At 47.0% G+C, this 22,836-nt stretch overlaps 1 protein-coding gene across 1 annotated transcript in view; it reads left to right on the plus strand.

The window, feature by feature from the left end:
- SLCO2A1 (solute carrier organic anion transporter family member 2A1) overlaps window positions 1–22,836 on the plus strand; it is a 133,853-nt gene that overhangs the window by 42,137 nt on the left and 68,880 nt on the right. The window contains exon 4 of the mRNA XM_019513040.1: window positions 22,333–22,470. Coding sequence (XP_019368585.1) covers window positions 22,333–22,470 — 138 coding nt within the window. The remainder of the gene's footprint in view (window positions 1–22,332; window positions 22,471–22,836) is intronic.

The raw sequence follows: 22,836 nt of genomic DNA on the forward strand, positions 1-22,836 counted from the left end.
TTTTTTTTTTTTTTTTTTTTTTTTTTTTTTTTTAAAAGTGTAACCACTTAATATGTTTTAAATCCCAGGACAGAGAGTGCTTAGAGTTTACCTCAACTAGCTAATGCCTGTTAAATGTACAACTTCGGCAGGCTCTGTTGCTCTTTTCATCCTTTTATAGAAATCTACCTGGGGAAGTGGGGTTGTTATGCTATCATTTTAAAACACATTCACTTTCACCTTTTAAGAAACCACACCTTTTTTTTTTTTCCTTTCTCTCTCCTCTCCTCATACCTTAGTGCATTTTTTTGCTCCAGACCCTGAGCTGGTGTAAACACTATGGCAGATGTCATTATAGTGATGCTGATTTGCATCAGGTGAGGATCTGACCTTGCACTTTTTTGCCACTTAGAACTTCCTTGAAGACATATTTCACTCTCCAAAGACACAGCCTTAGAAAGCTGCCAATGATTTCTTGAGAACTGTTGAAAGATCCAGTTCCAAAACTTGTCACGTGAAGCGTTTTTGGAAAGAAATCCTACCTCACAGACGCACGTCTGAGTTCTTCCACTGATGTGCAGGCAACTCTTGTGAGAGACCGTAGCATACCTAGGCACACTGTGAATCACTAGGGGAATAGACGTGTGTGCACATATATGTGTCGGCATACGCTTATCTATATGTGGCAGCTGCCAGGACATTGGGGTGACAGGGTGGAGTGGACAGAGTAGAGAACGGCTTTCCATCACCCCGTGAAACACTTGACTTTCTTGTGTTGCTGACCATGCAAGATGCCAAGTAAGGGAGACTTGCTGTTGGCCCCTACCTGTATTTCTGCAGGCTGACAGCAGCCGGCACTGCTGGAAAGACAGAAGGTGATTGCCCACTGGCTTCATATAAATATGTATATGTGTACTACCTGTTAGGACTGCTGTAAGGGAGAGTTTGTCTGCATGTCCAGTATAAACTGAAAATTTCTTAAAGAGCCTGAGCAGGGTACAAATGCCTGGGGCTCGACCAGGCACTGAGCCAGGAGGCACATTTATCCAAGTTTCATCTTTAATCATTTTGTTCCTTTTAGTCTAAGGAGTGAACGCCTCTTATTCACTCCTCACACCCTCTCAGGCTACAAACTGACGTCACGTTTGTCCCAACATGTACCATTTTATCTTGGGACAAAGTGTAATCATTCAGACATCCATGTATCTAGTCCAGGGATAAATCCTAAAAAGGTTCAAGGGTTAAAAACTCCTAACAATTTCTCCTGGAACATCACAAAGTGCATCTGAATGGTTATCCCAGGGTTGTATCCTTGAATCGAAGGCTGAAAAGTGGCAGTACATTCAGCTGCTCATTAAACCCTGATTAGAAGGGTGATAGGGGTATGTGACAATCCTGGGATATAGCTCGTCTTGGAAAACTCAGGCACAACTTGTCCAGGAACAAGCGCAACATCTGTTCCAAGCCTCAAGGTCCCAAACTTACTTGCTCTCAAGCAGCAGCTGCTAAATATTGTTGATTTAGTTTGTCACAGCGGTGCTAATATAAATTCACTGTAATTCCCCCATAGACCTGTTCTTTCAGATGCATCAGGGTATCTACTAAGACAAAAGCCCATCCATGTAAGTGGTTATGGGAGGGGGTCCCATCACTAGAGCAAACTTCTCCAAGGGTGCATTGGTATCACATTCCTAAGTCCTTTTCTCTCCAGCTGCTCTAAAATGTATGAAAGGACTTCTTGATACCTACTGGTTTCTGGCTGCCATAATGTGACATCCAGGAGATTGGACTAAATAATCCTTTTATTAGGCTTCTGGCCTTAAAGTGTGTCAAGTATATTATGGGCTGCTGGAACAGAGTAGTTTTCAGGTTGCTCCAACTTGTACCAACTCCTGGTCCAGCCAGCTCTAGGCTGAAGAAGTAAAAATGGGGATTTTAAGTTACCTTTGCAGAGGTTGTTGTAGGGCATTGGTAATTCTTGTAGCTGTGAAGTTCCTGAAAATATGAGGGGCAAAGATTTTGTTTGGTGATACCTCTTACTGGGCCAACTCTGTTGGGAGAGATGTTAGACAAGCTTTTGAGCACAAAGTGCCCTTCCTCAGGTCTGGTTTGTGCAGGTTTAATGAACAGCAGAATCTGTCCCAGGGCTTACATTTGCATCAGGCGGAACATACAAGTCCTTTTAATGCTTACTAATGGAGTATATACACCCGGAGGGAGGCAAGAAAAAATACCTGGAGCCTTTAAAAGACCCATTTGTCCCAACACTTCTCTTATAGTTGAAACAAAACCAGCACAACCCTTCTTGGAGCAGAAACAATATTTTGACAGGATTTACACTGTTCTCACTGAAGTTTCCCCAAATCTCATGCATCTTCCTAGGACTATGCAGTAATCTCAGCACCACAATGCTGCATTCACATTGAAGTCTGAGGCACCTGCTGCCAGTGGCACTTTGTCCAGTTGACGTTTGGTTTTGTTTGAGACCTTGCTCATCCAAGTTGCTCAGGCAACTTAAGTCCCCCCCCAAGTGGCTGGTTTTACTTCCAGTTTCCTATAAAACCTGTTCTTTTCCTCCTGAATGAGGACTGGGACACGCACGTTCCCTGCAGGTGTAACCTGTTCTGAAGCAGAGCATGAAGATAATGCACAGGACCCCACTGGTACTGAAGGTGGCCATCGGCCCTTCCTGTAGCTCAAGCCACCATGAGCACATTAAGTCTGTGCTCAAGTCCCTCTCCTGTCACCTCCCCATTCTGATTTAAGGTCTTTGTTCCAATTTTCATGCTGTTAAAGCCATTCTAATCCTCAAGTCCCATTACAACAAAGATGTTAGTCTATGCGCTACGCTGCCAGCTCCTCTCCTCCTGGGACTGTGCAGACCCTAGAGCTCAGGGTGCAGTATGTGAGATCTGGGGATAAAGCACTGTAGATGGAGGGGATCTTCCTTGGAACATCCTTGCAGGGAGACCAAGGGACTGCGACCAGCTTTAGGAAATGTTTAAAAAACTTCTTCTCTGTGAAGGCCTTTCCACCATGATAAAAGTACTTCCTTCCATTCCCAAATTCTGTCCCGTCCTATCCTCTCAAAAGGACAGCCCTCCCCATTTGTCCCTGAAAAGGAAGAAGTGCCAGAGAATCCATGGGATTCAGTAGAAAATATTGCTAGTGCTGTTAATTTGACACAGAAAGTTCAGCCATTCTGCTGCTGAGTGGCCCAAAAGGAGCCTAAATCAAATTATAGTCTACAGAAAAATCTCGGATATCAAAAGACAATTAGACCTGAAGGCCTTGCTTCTCCCCTCTCACCTGCATCTTTCATCTGTCCATCTCCATCGTCTTCTGATGTCCATGAGGCTTAAATCATGGAAGGCGAGGTCCCTAAACCAAAGTTAAGAAATTAATCTTGGACCAGGCTGCCTCTCAAAGGCAAGCAAGATGTAAAGGAGTGCTATCACATCCTTGTCTTAACCACCTGTTGTGGGCTGTTGAAGCAGTCTTAGATAAGTTTGGTCGGTACTTGCTGCCATTGCGCTGTTGATGTCAAAGTGCAGCTGAGCAAAGGAAGGACCAGGATCCAGAACTTCCAGTGTATTTCCCATTGAGTGGTTGCATGCAAAACGGACTGAGGTACTACTAAACCTGCTCTAAAGCATGTAACCCCTGCTTGCTGCCAGCCTGATGGCAGGGATGAATGTCACCTTGGAGGATGTAGGAGGGCAGGATATAGGGAGCTGGGGAGAGGCAAGCCAGCTAGAGGGGATGTGAAGGCTTTTTTTACATTTATTTTTTATTTTTTAAATGTATTCCCTACAAGTGGCTTAGCTAATTAGCACTATTGGAATTCTTTCCCTGCTGATAGAGGCAGGTGGATGGGATAGAGGCTTGTGGTAAAAAAAATGATCACCCTTGGGTTGAACAGTGGTGGCCAGAAATCACCAAAACCCTCCATCCATCCAAAGAAGAACTGAAACACCAGACAGGAATGCCTGCAAGTGCAAGCTGGGAAGCAGTGATGGCACAATAATCTTCATCCTGAACCTAAAGAGCAACAGTTTGCTTTGCAGCATAAATCATCTGGTTTATAGGGTACTATACTCCTCATTTATAAGATAAATCCTTTGCACTGCTAACAATGAGTCAAACAAGGCATCCATCCCGCACCTGCTGCTGGGAGGATGCACCTGGCACCTGCCTACTTAGAGAGTATTCCAAGATCAAGACTTAGCTTAATAAGCAGTGTCTGCCTGGCTATAAGCACTGACAGCTGCTGATCTCGACTGTAATTCCAATGCGACCGCATTCTCAAGTCACAGTGCGCTCTAGATGCCAGGAAGGAGGTTCCTATTTATTATACGAGGAAGTGTTTTCAAAGTGCCTTCTGCAAGATTGCTTCCAAAAATAACAAGCCCAGATTTTTACAATGGAGTTCCTCCCATCCCCTCTCTCCCTGCACTGTATTATCTGCAGTCAGAGGACCTACCCCTACCCCCCAGTCATTCCCAATCCCTTTGAGGTAGGAAGGGCTTTGCTGCTATGCTGTGCCATTACAGTTAGAGGGGGCTAATGCTCCTCAGTTGTGCTGTTGGTTTGGGAATACAGTTGTGCCAGTTGAAGCCCCAAGTAGGTTTCACCTTCTGCTCCATCATGTTGGCCTGGAGAGTTATCAGTTGGAAGCAAAGGAAGGGAAAGCTCTGTGTGTAGAGATGAATAATCCATTGCTGATGGAGTGGAAAATAAAAATCAAGGCTTTAACCTCATATTTATCTGCATTAGGCTGCTGATAATATCTTGGCTAGTTATCAGGGTGGTTAGAAGTGGGGGGTGGAACATCCTGGCTCTCCCTGTTATGGCTGGACTAGGAAGTGTCTCTGCTGGTACAGAGAGAATAGTGTGGGAGCAGGTCCTGGAAAGGCCTTTTAGAGGAAATTTCCATAGGTTGCTATTGCTGCTGCATGAAAAACTGTCCTGGGGTATATCTATGTTCAGTCTTTTATGGGTGACATTTGTAGTGTGTGGGTGACCGAACCTTCCTTGTGGCCCTTTAGGGGAGTGGAAGTTGATCCCTCAGGATGCTAATTGTTGGTGTTTTGAAACTACAGTAGCCTCAGGAGGTCCTAACCAAGGTCAGCCTCATAGGGCCAGGCTCTGCCTTGAAGAGTTCACCATCTAAGTTGATGCAAAAGAGACAGTAAGTGATGTGCTTAAGGTTCCCCAGCAGGTCAGTGGCACAGCCAGGAACAGAACTTGAGGCTTCTACGTCCCAGGTCAGCATCCTAATCACTTGGGCACTCAGTCACTTGTCACCCATATCTTTCTTTTAAATGAGGGGGTTGGTTGCTTCGCTTCAGACCCTAGAGAGAAGGCAAAGACCAGCAGACTCTCCCTATGCCTGAGGAAGGGTGCCTGTGCCCAAAAGCTTGCAAAGAACAATTTTTCCCAACTATTTAGTTGGTTTAATAGAAGATACCACATTTACCCAAATAACCTTGTCTTCCTTTTAAGCCACACTTGACAATGGCTTTTTCAGAGGTGTCTTCCATTTGAAGTGTCCCAATCCTGTGTTAACCTTTTGGCAGTTGTGTACTTACAGCATCTTCTTCAGTTTAAGGTATTGTGGTTACTGTTGACTTTGAATAGTCTGTGCAGTATCACAAGAGCCACCAATGGCAAAGGGGAGGGAGGTTATAAATAACATGGTCAGTAACTTGGACAGATTCTTTGAAAGTAGAGGGAGAAGCAGGAGGGCATCCAGGTGGTTGAGGCTGTGGAAGGACAGGCTCATGAGCTGTCATATTCTTGACCCATTGAGACTACACAGTGAGAAGAGTGGAGGCCTGAGCTATGTGGATGCAAGATGGTGGGGCGAAAGAATCAGTAGGGACGTAGCTTGAATCCATGGAGAGTCTAAAAAGAAAAGAGGGTAGTAAATTGGATCCTGAAGTGAACCCCAGAGCCTGGGGGGTGAGGACTTGAACAGAGAGGTGATGAGCTTGGTTCCCTCTGGCTGTGTACAGGTATGTGAAAGAAATCCAGTTGCATTCTGCCCAGGCTGTCCTCTGATGGACAAGAGAAGCATAACAAAGGAAACTGAAGTCATCCAGGAAGGATGAGACGGAGACATGGGTAGCATTCCAGTAGCAGTGGAGCAGAGACAATGACAGCATTATGCTTCCAGGGCGCAAGGCAAGCAAAACCATGTGATGTTTGAAATGTGAGAGAAGGCAAATTGAAGGGCAAGGTTCACACTGAGGTTGAGGTTGATATTGGGGAGGTATGCCAAGAAAGGTCATGAAGGAAATTCAAGAAAGATCATAAAGGGAAAGAAATGGTGTGTTGAGATGTTCTGCCCAAGAGAAACCCTTCCATTCCTCAGACATGTAATTTAAGGGAGCTCTGATGAAGATACATTATTAAATGCATAGAAAGACGCAGGTAGGGTCAAATTGCTACCATGAAAATGTAGGAGATACGGTGCAGGAGGAGGGTGCATTGGAAGTAGAAGAGCATCAAAGATGCATTTGTGGGACTCTGTAAGGTAGGGGTTTGGTCCTTGTTAGAAATGCTTTGAGGGGTGTTGTTGAGAAGAGCCTGGAGGAGGGAAGGAGAATGCATTGGTTGGAAAAGAATGAGAGGATGAGGGTTGCTTTCTGAATATAAATGTGTAAGAAGTTCATTTGAAAAAAAGAGGGGGGAAAAATGAGTTACAGGTTTGGTTTTGGAGTCTGGCTTCTTCATACCTCTGAGGGGCTTAAAAAAACTTCCACTCACTTTAAGGCCCCTTGACACTGTCAGAGTGAATAAGCATCAGGCCCACAGTATCTAAAACAGTGCATAATAGAGTGTTTCTTGCCAACTGGAGCCCTCAAGAAGATTCTTGACATTCTTGCATGATGGTGCTCTGTATTGAACCACCGTGGCTCCCACCTGTGCCCCTTAGTCCTCTGAAGTAGTGTTGTTCACCCAAAGAAGGGCCATGGTCTCCAGTGGGAGTACATCTGGAGTATGGCAATATTTGCCTGACTGTATTGTGTGGCTGCCAGGGAAGTGACTCTCCATTCTGCCACTTGTTATCGTAATTCCTTGGAATAGGGTCAGGCTGTTGGGAGGGAGTGACGCAGAAGTGGTAGATGCACCATAACAGTCATGACCTCAAATTCCACTGGATCCCCGTGAGAGCTGGGCACTTATTCTACTCCGTGTAGATTCCTCCTTATCACTGTACAGCCTCAGCACTTCCCAGGGATACATTAACAGATGCTAATCATATTGTTTATAGCTTTGGTCCCTTCTTCTCTCCCCAGGGGTAAAATAAGGGTCAAAGAAGGAGAGATCCAGAGTGCAAACTGAGGTGGAAAGTTTAGTGAGATCAAGGTTCTAGGAGCAGGGAAACAGATTTTTATGAGGGGGAGGTGGCTCAGCCCAAACATAACCAAGGAGTGGTCAGCGTAGATAAGATTATCATGAGCGGAATGGGAGAGGAGTGTCGCTGATAGTGAGAGCGAGGGTATGACCAGCGCTGTGGGTGTGCAAGAGGAGTGTTTGCATAAGTCTGTGGGTCAAGGAAAACAAAAGTGAATTGAAGCTCCCTTGAAGGAAATCTCTAGGGGACACTGATACATTGTGAAGAGAGCTCAGAGAGCACCAAAAGTGCAAGGATTAAGCTGCATGACAAGAAAATAAACTTACTAGGGTAGTGGGGACAGCACAGGCAAAAACAGTACGCTAAAGATACCGAGCAAGAGTGCACAGGCTGGGAATAGGAGGCACCAGCAGTGCAGGTGGGGCAGATGCTTCAGACCAAACAATTCAAGCACGTGAAGCCGTGACTGGACTGTTTTGGTACACACAGGGCATCCCTACATGTGCATTTATGCCAGTTTAAATCTACTGTGCAGTGGGACTAGGTTGGCATCTACACATGCACGCATTTAAGTACATTAATGCTGCGTGTGGACTGACTTGGGACTAAAGTTAGTCCTAAGTCAGTTCACACACACTGTTACTGCGCAGTAAGGCATCTACATGTGTGTTGTTGTGCAGTAGCTAATTGGGCACAAATTTAATACCTGCATGATGCAGGTATCAAATTTTTGCTAAATTCAGCATAAGTTACCATGGCTAGAGACAGACATTCAAAAAGCCTGAGCCTGAATTGATTCAATGTTTGCAGGTTAGTTTAACGTGGCTAGGCTAAATCAGTTTTGTAACCAGGCAGACATGCCTGCAGTGGCTCAAGCTAGAAGCCGGGAGGTGCTAGAGCGGCCCTCCCTTCCTTCCACAACACTGAGCTGAGGTGGGGCATGGTCAGGCCCCTGCAGGACGCTCTGATTAGCCAGCCCAGCAGGGACTTGATAACAGTGTTTGTCACCCCAACTCAGTATTTAGCACCCCATTAAGAAAACAACACAGGGGCATTACCAGCTTCCTGTTGATTCTACCTCTTGATTCAGCAGGGGCTGTAGCCAGCATGCAGTCTTCTAGCTAATACACAGACACCTCAGTAAGTCAGAGGGAAGAGGGGAATTCCTGCTTAGCAGGGAGTGGTGGGGGGAGGTGGAGAGCAGCCTGCAGTCTTGTCAGAGCTGCAGCCAGGGAGCAGAGGTGAGGAGCCAGCCCTGCTGTGGAACAGAGAGCCCTGCTCAGCCCAGAGAACATGCTGGGATGCTGGGGGAGTCTGATTTATCTTAAACCAGCAAGGGGCTTGGGATGGACATTGCATAAACCGGTTTGAGCCAAATCAGTTAAGTCTGATACTGCATTCAACCAGGTTTATCTCAAACCAGTTTCAGCCATTTTCAAACTGGTTTACGTGCACTGAACATGCAGCAAGAGCCTGGTGAGGTCTGATGGAGCAGACCATGGCATGAATTCATGAAATAGGCCACTGCACTGCAGACTGGCAGTAGTCACCATCAATTAACACCACATTAGCGTGACTGTACAGCGAAAGAGTGGGTTGTGGTCGAATCTGAAAACTGGTCATTGCAGCACTTTGAAGAGGTGCTGCTGCTCCATTCTCCTTTTGGAGTACAGAGGTCGTTCGCCATGTTAGCCCATAGTCAGGCAGAAGGCAGGGCAGGGCAGCACCTTGGAGACTAACTAGTTCAGAGAGGCATGAGGTTTTGCAGGCAGCAACCTACTTCACCTGTCACGAGGAACAGACCCTATCATCTGACAAAGTAAATTGTTGCCTGAAAGCTTGTGCCTCTCTGAACCAGTTGTTAGCTTCTAATCCCCATGCTACATGTTCAAATTCAAGTGTGATACAAACCCGTCCTCTTGGTGGCTGGCTTGCCTTTTTTATCACATGATAAAAGAATTGAATATGTGGTATGTTGTAATTTATCATGCGATTTAACACACAATAAATGTAATGTCTAGCAGGGACCTAGGGCAGGATGGCACCTTATCTTCTGGCTGTCCTTTGGAGTGCAATTGCTTGGTTAAGTAAGAGAGAGACATGTCCAGTTTATAAATGCCAGTGTTGTGAATGTGGTTCAAATTCATTTCTATCCTGCAGTGTGGAGGAGAGCTACTGTTTTTAATTGTGCCCTTGAATCACATTACAATAAGCAAGTGCTCTGTAGTATAGTACTTTTTATCACTGCCTACCTCAGACCACGACCTGGTACAGATATTTTGCTTGGGCTCCTGTCCCTCAGATATATGCATGCCGAGGGCTGCACAGATTTACCTTCTAAACAATCCCAGCATAAACTAGAGTTGAGACTGTATAAACTAGTTCCAGCAGGCATTCTCCAATCTGCGCTCTCGGGCATTACTTCTGGAAAGCATCCCTAATCACTTAGCATGCTCAGCTAGATTCTTTATTTCAAGCTTGTGCATAATTGTCTCCCTGTGTGAGGGCCTTGATGAATATCAAGTGATCCATGACAGCCCTTCCTCCTCCAACTCTGAACTGCTGGTTTAGGCCCACCCTTCAATGATCTCAGTGGTCCCCAAACCAAAAGTCAAAGTCTGAATGCTCCTAGATTTTGAGGCATTTGAAATCTGAATCTTAGATTTGCAGTTTGGGCCCATGCGCTAGAGGATAAGTGGGCCTCAGTTCCCCTCTCCTCCCTCTTATCTTGTCCGATCATGCCTGTTTAGAGTACAAACATGGCAAAAAGAGGGCCTGGTTCATATTCAGCATGGCCTGATTTGAACAGTCTCTATAGGACAATAGAGACTTGACCCTGTAAGTGCCTCCTAGGAGCTGCTAAACCACAAACACTAGGTGGAAAGGCTGTGGGTGGCAAAAGCAAATATAAGGCAGCAAAATCACCTATGATGAAATGGTGAAAAAAATTCTGGTGCATTTCTCACACCTTTGGTGCTGCCTGGCAATCTAGTCACTTCGGTACCTGTGCAAGACCTGAGCCGAGCCCATTAAGTTGGTGGGTTTTGAAGTGGCTTCCTGAAGCTCAACTGACAAGTTCAAAAGCAGAATCAAGACTGAAAAAAGAGCAAACAACTACTTATGAAGGCAAACCCTCTCCAAATATTTTCCCGCTCCATTTATTTAAGGTTCTTGTGTCTCCTTCCACTAGGTCTCCTTGGCCAAGTCATGAAGCAGATTATGACATTGTATCACTCTTCAGTTAGAGACGAACAATTGGATGAGTTATTTAAGTATCCTCACTTCTTTTATTGCTCCCTGCGCAGCCATTCCCTACATTTTGTGAATTAAGCCCTGGCTCTTTGTATCTACTTAATTAGCACCAATGCCACAGCAGATCTCCTCAGCACTTACCTTGACACAGCTGTATGTCCATAACAATTTGAAGGCTGCATAAGGTCATACATAGCTTAGGCAACCTCCTTGTAAAACTTAAGGGGCATAAAATAGTCTTAAATGGGACAGGGCCATTAAAGTCAATGGAGTGGTACTACTTTGCACTAGCTTGAGGACTTGCTTATAGATATTTAAGGAGCTGTTAAAGTTATTCAGTCAACTGTGACTTAAAAATTACTGCTCACAGCATCCTGCTTTTTGCTGCATTTGGTTCAATCTTCTGCAAAGATATCTTACTGCCTTTCACATTCACATCTTCCTTTTACTTCTCTTGTTCTCTCCAGTACCTTATTACGGCTCTGCCTGTATCTTAGGTCACCTAAGTTTTTTTTGAAGCAGTGCGTTCAGGTAAGATATTGTAGTGTAGTGGGTATAGCACTGATGTAGGGGTCAGGAAATTTGGGTTTGGTCCATGGTTCTGTTGTGTGACTGTGGTCGAGTCAGTTCTTTCCCTGTTTTCCCTGCCAACCTCTGCCTGTCTGCACAAAGATCCAAAGGTGCATCTCAAGCCGGTCCAGAGAGGCGATGCTCCCCCTCTACACGATATTGGTTAGGCCACAGTTGGAGTACTGCGTCCAGTTCTGGGCACCGCACTTTAAGAAGGATGTGACCTGCCTTGAGAGGGTTCAGAGGAGGGCCACCCGCTTGGTTGGAGGGCAACAGGGCAGGCCCTACGGGGAGAGGCCAAGGGACCTGAACCTGTTCAGCCTCAGCAAACGGAGGCTGAGGGGGGGATTTGGTGGCTGCCTACAAACTCGTTAGGGGAGATGAGCAGCAAATAGGAAGGGTCCTATTCCCCCCAGCAGCACCTGGGGTGATGAGGAACAATGGCCAGAAGCTGCCAGAGAGTAGGTTCAGTTTAGAGATTAGGAGGCACTATTTCACTGTAGGGTGGCTAGGATCTGGAACCAGCTACCTAGGAGCAAGGACCACTTCCCTACCTTGAATAAATTCAAAAAGAGGTTGGACGAACACCTGTCTGGGGTCATGTGATCCCAGCGTGTGCTCCTACCAATGGCGGGGGGGTCAGACTAGATAATCTGTTCAGGTCCCTTCTGACCCCAAACTACTATGAAACTAGAGACTAGGATTTTGGATGCAAAAGTGTATAGCCCCTGGAACAGTAGGATCTTGATCTTGTGCTTGCTAGAATATCATAATGATAGTAGTAAACAGTGCTTAACAAGAACAGCCTGAGTAATCTTTTCCATATTTATGAAAGCTTCCACCTCCTTGTTACTAGTTAGTCAGTCCACCTCTCCCAAATCTTTCATAGTTTAGATTCTTACCTCTGGCATTATCTCTGCCTGATGCTGCACTCTCTTCCCACATTGGCAATACCCTTTCCTGTGGCATGCTAATTTGACACCTGATATTTTATTATTATGCACTTCTTTTCTGGATGGCCAAGGTCAAGGAACTGGGGGGTAGGTGTGAGAACTCCCCAAGGCTTTAGAAAGTTTCAGAGTCTATATGGGAAAACCGTAGGCCTCATTAGTTTCTAAAGCTAACTCTTAACATGGCTCATTGAATGAGATTATAATGAAAGGACTATGAACTCTCCCAGTGCATTTTAATGATGAATGGCCATTGCCATCTCACCCTAGCCTTTTTGGCTGCTTCTCTAATCATTAACACCGCGTTCCTGCTAAGGAATGTGAGTGCAGGATTCCTGCATGGAGCTGGTTTGGTGACCCTGGAGAGGAAGGGCTTCATTCCCTCCTCCCTTACTCCATCTTTCCTCTTCCCAGTACTGTAGTAACTATTGACACAGGTGTTATTACACTGTGGTCCCAGGGTGCAAAATGGTTCCCATTGTTCACATACCACATAGCAAATATGACTGTGACCATGCAAGGTTCTTCCTGATTGCAGAGAGTCAAGCTCCTAATAAACCTTGTACCTCTCTCTCAATCAACATACAAAGAAAAGGCCTGACTCTGTTGGTTTAAGCATTTATATTTTTTCAGTCTTTGTGACTGGGGATCTGTCTTTTTATTTTTGCTAAACTGAAAAGAAACTCCTGTTTCATCATAGCGCAGTGACCTTCACTCAGGCCCATTTGCAATAGCTCTGTTAAGGTTTTTTGGTTACCTTGACATTGCTTTGTCAGTTCGCCAACCTCACTACCATCTCATTGGTCATTTTTCACCAGCCCCATAGATTGTTCCCTCCAAAACTATTTCCAAATGCTCCACATTTCCTAACCAGTGTAGTTAAAACACGGTCTCAGCATGCCTTTCATTAGTAATTGTTTATTAAGGGTCAACAAAATTGTTATCTTACATAAGCAGTAATAGAGAGAGATACAAGATAAAAGAATACAGCACAGTTGACCCAGTTGGTTATGAGCTATTTTAAGCACATATCATTTGCTGTTAATGTACTGAATATTGGCTGCTTTGAGCAATGTGTTAATGGCATTTGATGATTATTTTCTATACGAGATAAAATCTTACTGCCCATAATAGAGAGCACATAGACAAAGACCTTGGTGCTGTCCTGATAGCATAATGCCATAGAGGATGCAGGGCTCTGGGCTCTTCCGGGCCTGCGCTCCTAAATGAGCAAGGATGTTGCCCTCTAGGGGCCAGTTCACAGTGAGGAGAGGGATGATCTTTGTTAATTTAAAATGAAGATTACCGCTAGCTCCCAAATTGTTTGGGACTGATTTGGCCTTGCAACTGTGTGCAACCTGCAGCCCTCCTAGCCACTTCATATCTTAGTCCCACAGGGCAGGTCTTTGAGGAGTACCGTTCTGCCAGGAGAATCTATCCTTTATATCCAGCAATTCAGTCACTTTTAAACTTGAAACCTGGAGGAAATATTGTCAGGTGTTTACAGGCATGAAGGAAAGTCCTCTCTGCTTCATTCAACAAGTGGGGTTTTGCTGAACCCGTTGCCTGGGAAGGTCCAGGTCTGCCAGTGTTGGCCCAGGCAGCTCTGCGTGTGCGAGCAGTGTGCATAAGGAGTCTCTCTCAGTGCTTACTTCCCTTTTAAAGTAAAGTGTGGCTTGGAAGGGAGTCAAACAGCTTGTATAAACAGCCTGCAGCCGCGATCGCGCAGCCATTCTGAAGGGAGACGTCAAGGTGATTAAGAGGGGAGCTGGGGAGGCAGTTTGTGCGGGTGTGCGTGAGCGTGTTTGTGGGTACGTGTGGGTGCATGTTGTGCCTTTCACTCACTATGCCTGTAATACAGCAGCTTGAACAGGAACTCGCCTTAGGCTCTGAAAAAATTCCTGGCGTAGGGTCTGGCTCCCTCTGCTTTTAGAGGTTCAGTAATATGACTACAAGCAGCGCTGAGTATCTTGGCACCCTAGTGGTTTTCCCTCCACTGCTCCTGCTTCTCTCCAAGTGAGTTGATCTGTTCTTATTTAAAACAAATTTTGTTTTCAAAAGTGTTGTAAAAGGTGGATACTAGTAGCTGAGTCTGGGCACAGAGGTTTTCCATGCATGTGAGAGAGATCAGCCACTCTTCCTTGGCTGCAGGGGACCTGCAGGGTGTATAGTGGGGTGGGGGAGAGGGTTCATGTCACCATGCTGACTTTCAGGAACAGGCAGGTCAGACGTTGCCTTGTGGGTGGGGAAAACTAGTGATCAAAGCATTCACTCCATCACCTGCTCCTCTTCCCAAATGCTTAGCCTGGGGGTGGCCAGGATTTTAGCCTTCATCTAGAGAGGGCTGAGAGAAACACAGATGATGAGCAACGGTGGGAAAGGAAGGGGAGAGGGGCAGAGAAAAAGTGAGAGATGGGGAGAAATAAGTGTAAAAACAATAGCTCTGTTGCAGAAGGCAGCATGGCCTCTTGGCTGGATGCAAACCTAAAAAACAGGAAACCTTACTTTTCTCACAGCAAGTCAGTGGCACTTGGTCAAATCACTTCTCCTCTGCTTCCCTTCCTGCCTTCCCTTTTGGGATGCCAAGCTCTTCGGGGGGTGGGCTGCCTCGCGCCATCTCTGTGTCCGGCCCCTAGTGTAACTGGTCCTCAGCCTTGTTTGGGGCCAGGAGGCACCATGGTAATACAGATAATAGCACTAAAACCTAAACCTCTTAAAGACTGAAAGGCACACTAGAAACACCTCAGAGGAGGATGAAGGATTATAGACTGGATTAAATTAGTCTGGGGGAATACAGGAGCCTGAAGCAAAATGCAGGCAGCCTGCACATGAAGGGACACGTGGAGAGCAATGAAAGACAAGGGAGAGGTCCAAGAGCATGTGCGTATGCCCCATGGGAGCTGGGCACCTCCCTCTCCTTTGCAGTGGTGGATATCTTCTCCCTCATTATCCCAAACCACTCCTGCTCCCTTTCCTCCTTCAGTCCACCTCTGACCTTGGGCTGCTGCCCTGGATTGCTCTTGAGACTGCCACGCTCATCCAGGAAGGCACCTCTCCCCATTACCCCAACATGATACCTCTGCAAGATTTGGACCTTCTCATTTTAATAAAAATCCTGTGTGCTGCAGGCGGGGGAGAGCCTGTCTCAGGCAAGCAGCTGTATCCTATCAAAGCTGATCAAAAGCGCAGTGGGGAAGAGTCCAAAAGCCAGCTGGGCTCTTGACACCAACACACAGGTGTTGTAAAGCACAGAATTATTTTATTTCTTCCTCCTCTTTTTGGGTGGCATTCCAATTCTAGCTTTTTCCAGGGTAAAAAATACTCCCCTGCCTTTCACCTCCCATCATGTGGTCTCAAGGCATTCAACCTCTGACACCGCTCTTCGGTCTGCCTGATTTTCTTGCCCATTTTAACTTGGGATGAGTCAGTCTTCCCTGAGCATCGTCTCTTGTGTGTTTCTCCTCTTGTTCGTAACTCTGCTTACAGATGCCCACAACAGTGAGCTCCAAAATGTCAGGATCACACTGGCCGCTTCAGCTCCAAGCACCTGGATGGAAGGGGAGGGGAGGGGAGGAAAATCCTGCACAGTAGTGACAGCCTTGGAGTAGAAATAAGGGGCCATTGTAGTTTGGATTAGGAGAGCATCTCTACTTCCTCTACTGCAACTGAGACATGCTCGGTGCTGCACAAACTCGTAATGAAAGAATCCCAAAGTGGGATTAATGGAGGTAAAATGATTTGCCCCAGGTTATACAGTGAATCGGTGACAGAGCCAGCAATGGAAACCTGGTCTTCTGAGTCACCACCCCACATCCTCACTGCTAGAGTACGCTGGCTTCTTTCCAGCTTCTCCTAGGCCAGCAGTAGCCTCCATGATGGCTGAGAGTGATGTGTTAGTAAAGGCTGGAGTTTAGATCGACTCCCCAAGAACAGGGCAGAACATCTGTGATGTAAATGGGCTAGGTGATTCAGGTGATGCATTCCCCTGCCTTAGCCCCAGTTGCATAACCTTCTGTCTGCCTGAGGCCCCGTTGGCACATCTTTCCCCCTTCATCTGCCTGTACGGCCCAGGAGAGCCAGGCAGGCTGGGTTCTAGCAAATGCACCTGAATCAGACCTATCGATACTCTCATTTTGTCATCCCACTACATGACTCTGGGGGGTGTCATGGGCAAGGGAAGTCCTTGCCCCAGGCTTGTATCTCTCCTCCACAGCAGGACTTCCCTGACCTTTGCGCTTCCCCTCTGGTTTTCTTCTTTAGTCTGCTTTCCTCGCCCCAGTCTGCTCCAAGTTCCACCTAGGCGTGATAGGCCTCGATACACGTGCAAGTGATTTATCTAAATGTGGACTCAAGTGCATCCAATTTCTGCTTGGGCTGTGCTTCTACCCCACTCGCTAACCAGCTGGATCCACCACCACCTCTGTGCCACAACTGCTGCACCCTTCATCTACCTCCCGACATGCTCCCGTTCTGTCCCCCTGCAAAAATCCTTTCCTGGCTACCACTTGGGCCAGCAAACCTCCCCCTCCCCTTTTTACATCCGAGCTCTCCAGTCCTCAGCCCTCTGCTGCTCTTGGCCCTTGACGTCTCTCCCCATCTCCCACTGCCTCCTGCCATCACCTAGGTTTCTACTTTTGTTTCCCCCTTCTCCTCTCAGAGCCATTTCTCTCCTCCAGCAGCTTGGCCTGCCCAGCCACTCCTCACCTTCGCCTCTGCCCTCTTGTTCTGACCTTCCTGTTGTTCCTGTGCAGCGCAGCACCTTTGCAGAAGGTCCTGGGATGATTCTGACATTTTCCACTGTCAAATCGCCCTCTCACTTCCACCCCCCTCTTCATAAACAGCTTTGCTTCTCTTGCCTACGCCTTTGCACCATCAAGCTCTCAGTAGCTGTTCTATATCTTAAGTGCTCCCAGCCCCCCTCCTCTGTTTCCCTAACACTTCCTTATTAGACCTCCTTAAACAGGATCTGGCTGGATTTTCATAACAAAATTAACACTATCTGGCAAAAAAATTCCTCCTCCCTTTCTAAGCCACCCTCCCCCATCCCAGAAGCCACCTTTCTCCTTCAGCCCTGGCTTTAATTTTGAAGCTCTTCCTTTCTATTATTTGCCTGTAACCCTTAACTTTTCCATCTGATCATATTCTCCCCAACAATCCTCCTCCTCCCCCTTTTCTGTCTCAGCTTACCTCTCTGCCTGCAGAGCTATGCTGCTCTGCACATGGGGTAGATTTATCTGGCTCCAAGGAGTCCCCTCTTGCCCCGTAGCATTCCTGTTGACTCTAGGGAGCAACCTGAGACAAACCCCCAGATCTAGATCTAGGTCTGGCTGTACAGGCATTGCTTGGACCTAGATCTAGAATGATAAATTGGGACACCCAGGGTGAGATCCTGCCCCTGAGGGAATCAGTGGAAAAACTCCCATGGTCTTTAATGGAGGTGGGATTTCACCCCGTGAGCCAACCCACAAGTGCCGTAGTGTCTGAGCAGGTGTTTGGTGCAGCTCTTGCTGATGGCTCTTGGGTTCTGGTTCATCTGAGCTGTCAGGGAATAAGCAGGGTCTTTTTTTTCACGTGCTTCCTTTTTCCTTTTGTTCCCCTTCCAGGGGCTCATGCTATAGTAGCACTGCCTAGTGGCTCTAGCACACAGCCTTTCATTCCCACCCATAGGGACAGCAGAAAGTCTAGCCCAGATGCCCCTCATCTTTCATCTCGGTACTGCAGCCTCCTCTTTGGCATTGGCCACTGCAGTCTCGCCTCCCTCCTACCCATTCAGAAGATCACTTTCCCTAATTTCTTTTTTTTTTTTTTGCCCATGTTGCCCCTCCCTTCTCCATCCATCTTCTACTGTCTTGCTCAACTCTGCCTCAAACATAAGTTACTTGTCTTCACTCTTCATGGACCTTCCTTCCTTTGCCTATCAAAAGGCTTCAAGATGTGACCTCCTGCCCCCAGTCTGGCTTTTACTGCCCCTTTGTTGCTTTTTAAATAATCGATTTCATGCTTTTTTCCAGACCACCCCCAGAACCAGACCCAAAGCAACTCTGAGTCCTTAATCCTAGCCCAGTCTAAGGTTCACCTCCATTGTGATGGTACCTACAAAATAGCCCTGAGGCCACTGCCCATCACACTGACCAGCCTTGCCTCCTTTTTTCTTTTGGCTCTGTACTGTCCTTCCATCCACTGGTTGTCTCTGGTTTTTTAAGTTGTAGCTTCTTGCTGACACAAGCTATCTTCTTGTTCTGGGTTGGACAGTACCTAGCACAGTAAGAGTTTTGGTCCATGCTCAGCGTCCTGGGTGCTACCACCTTACCAATACATAGTATGTATGATCATTATTATTATCTCAGCCAAAGATGTAAGGGACTTGCGAGCATTGCTGCCCCTTTGATCCCCAGAGCACTGTTTCGGGTTCCCAGCATTATTTCTGCTGGGCACTTTTCCGGAGTCCGGCAAATATTTGATTTCCTGTGAATCAACATTTAAAAAAAACAGACAGGCTTTTCCCCCTATTTTAATTTTTTAAAAATAAAATATTGGCACTGTTTGCATAAGGCACATTCCAAAGAAAATAAAGGAAAACCAATAGTGCTAAGTATAGATCAAAACAGGGGTGTGAACATATTCCTTTCTTTTAATGTGCCTATGCTCCTTTTGATCATGTCTCTGCCCTGTCTCGGTGTCCTTTACACTTCCTTTCCTCCTCTGTCACTTCACTGTGGGCCCTGCTGTTTGGTTTCCTCACACCAAGTATCACAGATCACATGGTCTTGGGGATCTTGGCTTTTGGCTTTGTTCTTGTCGTGCTGCAGAGATCTTTCAGTGATGGTCATGAAGAAACTCCTTTCACCTGAGGAGCTTATAGGCCTGCACTGGCACTTATATACCCATTTTGCAGGTGTGTAAAAGTGAGGCATGGCCTGGAAGCATCATGGCTCCATTGTGGCCTGCTGTGCATCAAGTGGCCACTGAGTTATTGACACAGAGTACAACGAGCCTCTGCAAGGTTGGAAGTGGCTTCTTGTTCTGTGATTGTACAGGCCCCGTCAAAATAGGAATCTGGCCTTGCCAGGGTACAAACAACAGCAACAATACCTTATTGCCTTGTCAAGAGCAAACTCAGGAGTCAAACTCCCCATTTGCTTTTCTAACCATTAGCCCACACTCTCCCCCAACCTAAATAAATAACTTCCTGGCAGTGAAAAGCTGATACACAGCAACTGATAAACATAATAAAGTTGCATTTCAGGATATACAAACATAATAAATAATATCCTCCAGTAACTCCTCGATCCCAGCAGCCATAAAGGTGCACCCATACTTAGTCACATCACTTTGCAGTTCTGCTGAATGTGTAATTATGCAAAGCCTTGCATAAATATTAACAAGTGAATCAAGAAAGAATAATTCATGCACGCCTTTTGGGAGACCTTTCTGTCTTCCTCCGTAGCAGCAGTCAGTCTTCTGCTAAAGGAGCACATCTCTTCCCCCTCCCCTGAGCCCTGCAATCTGTTCTCCTGCCAAAGGTTTCTGATGCTAAATCAAGGAAACAGGTTTCCCTGAAACAGGCATCTCCATTTGTATCAAGCGTTTGTAGCCTGAGGCAGTAAACCAATTATCAGGCCTGGCCTGTGTAGCAATTTTTTTCACGCCGTGTTGAAGTCCAGTGTTCCAGACAGAGTTAAAAGTCCAGCACACAGATGTCATGGAACGAAGAGGCCTAGAGCAGAGTTTCAGAGAAAGAAGTAGATGAAGAGGAATAGTCCCCATCAGATTATAGGATAGACCCAGCCATGGGAAGGGGTAACCCTTCCTGTCCTGCAGACTTCTCATGAGCAGTGCCCTAGCTGTGCTTAATCCAAGCCCACTGCATCCTCCATCTTCCCCCCATCCCCCATTGGCCTTGTCACGGGAGTCATGTCTGAGGGAAGCTTAGTAAGACAAACAGCTGGCTGAGAATCCTGCGTCCTAAACCAGTCAAAGGGAAAACGAAAGGTAAATGTGTGTGTACCTGTACATTTATTTTCTCCTACATTCTTAGAAACTGTAGCCATTATGTTGATGATTCAGTAGCAACTAAGGGCGCCAGCAGAGATCAAGGCTTCGTTGTGTAGGGTTTTGTATGGACACCCAACAAGAGGCAGTCCCAGCCCCAAATTGCTTGGGGTAGGGCAGTGGTAGAACTGGGCACAGGGCAGTGGTAGAACTGGGCCTGGGACCAGCACCCAGCTCTCCTTGAGGCCTAGGCTAGGGTCCTCTCCATTGGAGCTGTGTCAGTTGGATGCACATGGATGGCAAAATGAATATAGGTAAGGGCTGGGAGGAGGGAGAGCAAGAGAGGAAGAAAAGAGCAACAAACCCAGGAAGGCAGTTCATCTAAGACATGCCCTGCCAGCAGGGAAGGAGAGATGGAGAAACCTGAGAAAATAACATGAAGGTTTGGGGGCTTTTTTTCTTGCTAGACAGATGTCAAAGAGTTGAAAAGCAATACACACTCATATTTATCTGGGCTTCAGCATGCACATTGCCCCTACCTAGCTGCCTGCAATGATCTCCCATTGAAAGCACTTAGCCTCCACAGGCACTGGGCAATCACACATACTACTTCTGTTTGTAGCTTGGCATGGAGGGACGATGCTATTCTTGGTGAGAATAAGGCCAGAGGAGAGGATGGTCCATATGCCTTTTTGCCAGTAGCCAGGAGCAAAGCAGGTGCATCCAGATCCATGTCCCATCATATCTCCTGATTTGCCTGCAGGTGGTGATGTGATGTTGGGAAGAAATAACAGGGCAGGGCACCAATCTGGCTGAGCCTAGGAGTGGAATTGTCCCTTTGGCATGCAACCTGTAAATAAACACCCTTAAATGAAGGCCCTTGGTTGACACAGTTATGTGGGTGACTCTTAGACGCAGCTGTTTAACACTGTGTGAGAAGCTTACATAGGAGGTGTGGCCACAAATGCTGGCTTGGTTCTGCCCCAGAGCAGAACAAGACCATTGGCCAGCTCACATGGGCTAGGGACAGACATTCAAAAAGCCTAAGCCTGAATTGATTCAATCTTTGCAGGTTAGTCTAACCTACTTAGACTGAATCAGTTTGCAACTGCACAGCCATTCCCTCTGAACTGAAAAAATTCAAGCACATGCCTCCAGTGGCTCAGGCTAGAAGCAGGGGGGTGCTAGAGCAGCCCTCTTCTCCCTTGCAAAGTGGTGAGCTGGGGGGGGGGGGGCAGGCAGGCCCCGGCAGGATACTCTGATTAGGAAGAGATTTAAATTCCCACCCTGGCCTGCACAGTCCCAGGCTTTTCCCCACTCCCTGCTCAAGGGGTGGGAGAGTTGCTAGCCCCCAACCCCGGGCTAGCACTCTGAGGCAAAGAGGGGGTGTGCAGTATGTGCATCTGTTGATGATGCTGAGCTTTTCAGTCTCCCTCTCCCTGCTTCTTTATACTGTCTGCAAACCTGGCAGGTGAGAGAGCCAGCAGAGAGCTGATAACACAGCATTTATCAGCCCATCAACAAAATAAAAGCTGCTCTCACTAGTCCAAACTCTTCTTAAGCAGCTTTTCCCAAGGGATGAAAGGAGGGATATCACCAGCTGACCTGTTGATTACCTCTAAAGCCCCAATGTTTGGTCTGCCAGTTGCAGTGAAATTGGCCATGGGCCCACGCCCACACCCACATACCTCTCAGCATTAGCTAGCATACCACATGCCTGGAGTCCATGCTGTGGGAGATGGGAGGGAGGGGAGGATCCCTGCTCAAGCAGTGAGCAGCAAGGAGGGGGGCAGGGGCAATCCAGGCAGACCCCACTGTGCCTGCAGTCTCTGCTGGAGCTCTGGCTAGGGAGCAGAGGGTGGGGGCAGCCCTGTTCTCTAGAGCAGACCACACAGCCCAGGGCTGCAAAGCATCTGGGATGCTGGGGGGCTCTGGTTTAACTTAAACTAGAAATGGGTCTGGGACAGGCATTGCATAAACCGGTTTGACCCAAATCAGGTAAGTCTGATGTGACGTTCAGCCAGGTTTATCGTAAACCAGTTTCAGCCATTTTGAAACTGGTTTGTGTGCCCTGAGCTTCTGTTCTCTTACAGGTTTAAACCAGTTTCTGATCACTTAAACGGGTTTATGTGTAATGTCTGTCCCTAGCCCTGAGGTCTGGCTGCTAATTTGGTTATGTATCAACAGGGGGCATCTATCAGGTATTAACTAGAAATCTTTCTGCAGGTGTTTGTGGTTTGCCATGGCCTTCTCCAGTTATCCCAGCTTCTCTACAGTGCCAACTTCAAGAGCAGCCTGTCTACCATTGAGAAGCGCTTTGGACTCTCCAGTCTCTCTTCTGGCTTAATCTCCAGCCTACATGAGGTAAGGGCCTCTGACATGCTTGAGTGGGCTCCCTTTGCGGGGACGTGAGGGTGGAAGCATTGTTTTCTGTGAAGGACCCCTAGGCACACTCTCTTAAGGTTTCATTAGCAGAGCTTACATGTCGCAGCAGAAGTGCATTGCCTTGGTCTGCGTGACAGACTCCCAGCGTCAGTAGTTCAGCAGGAATATTAGGAGCAGGATAGCAGGATAACTGAGTCGGCCCCTGTGTCCACTGGGTCTCTCCAGCTCCTCCTGGTTATCACTGAAAGGAGACCAAGGCCATCAACTTACCTGGACCCTGAGCGCACACCTTCCCAGTGTTCCCGTAGAATCATAGAATCAGTGAGTCAGAAGGGACCTAGACAG

This window comes from Gavialis gangeticus, unplaced genomic scaffold (genome assembly GCF_001723915.1).
Source record: "Gavialis gangeticus isolate Ggan-Ray unplaced genomic scaffold, GavGan_comp1, whole genome shotgun sequence".
Taxonomy (NCBI): Eukaryota; Metazoa; Chordata; order Crocodylia; family Gavialidae; genus Gavialis; species Gavialis gangeticus.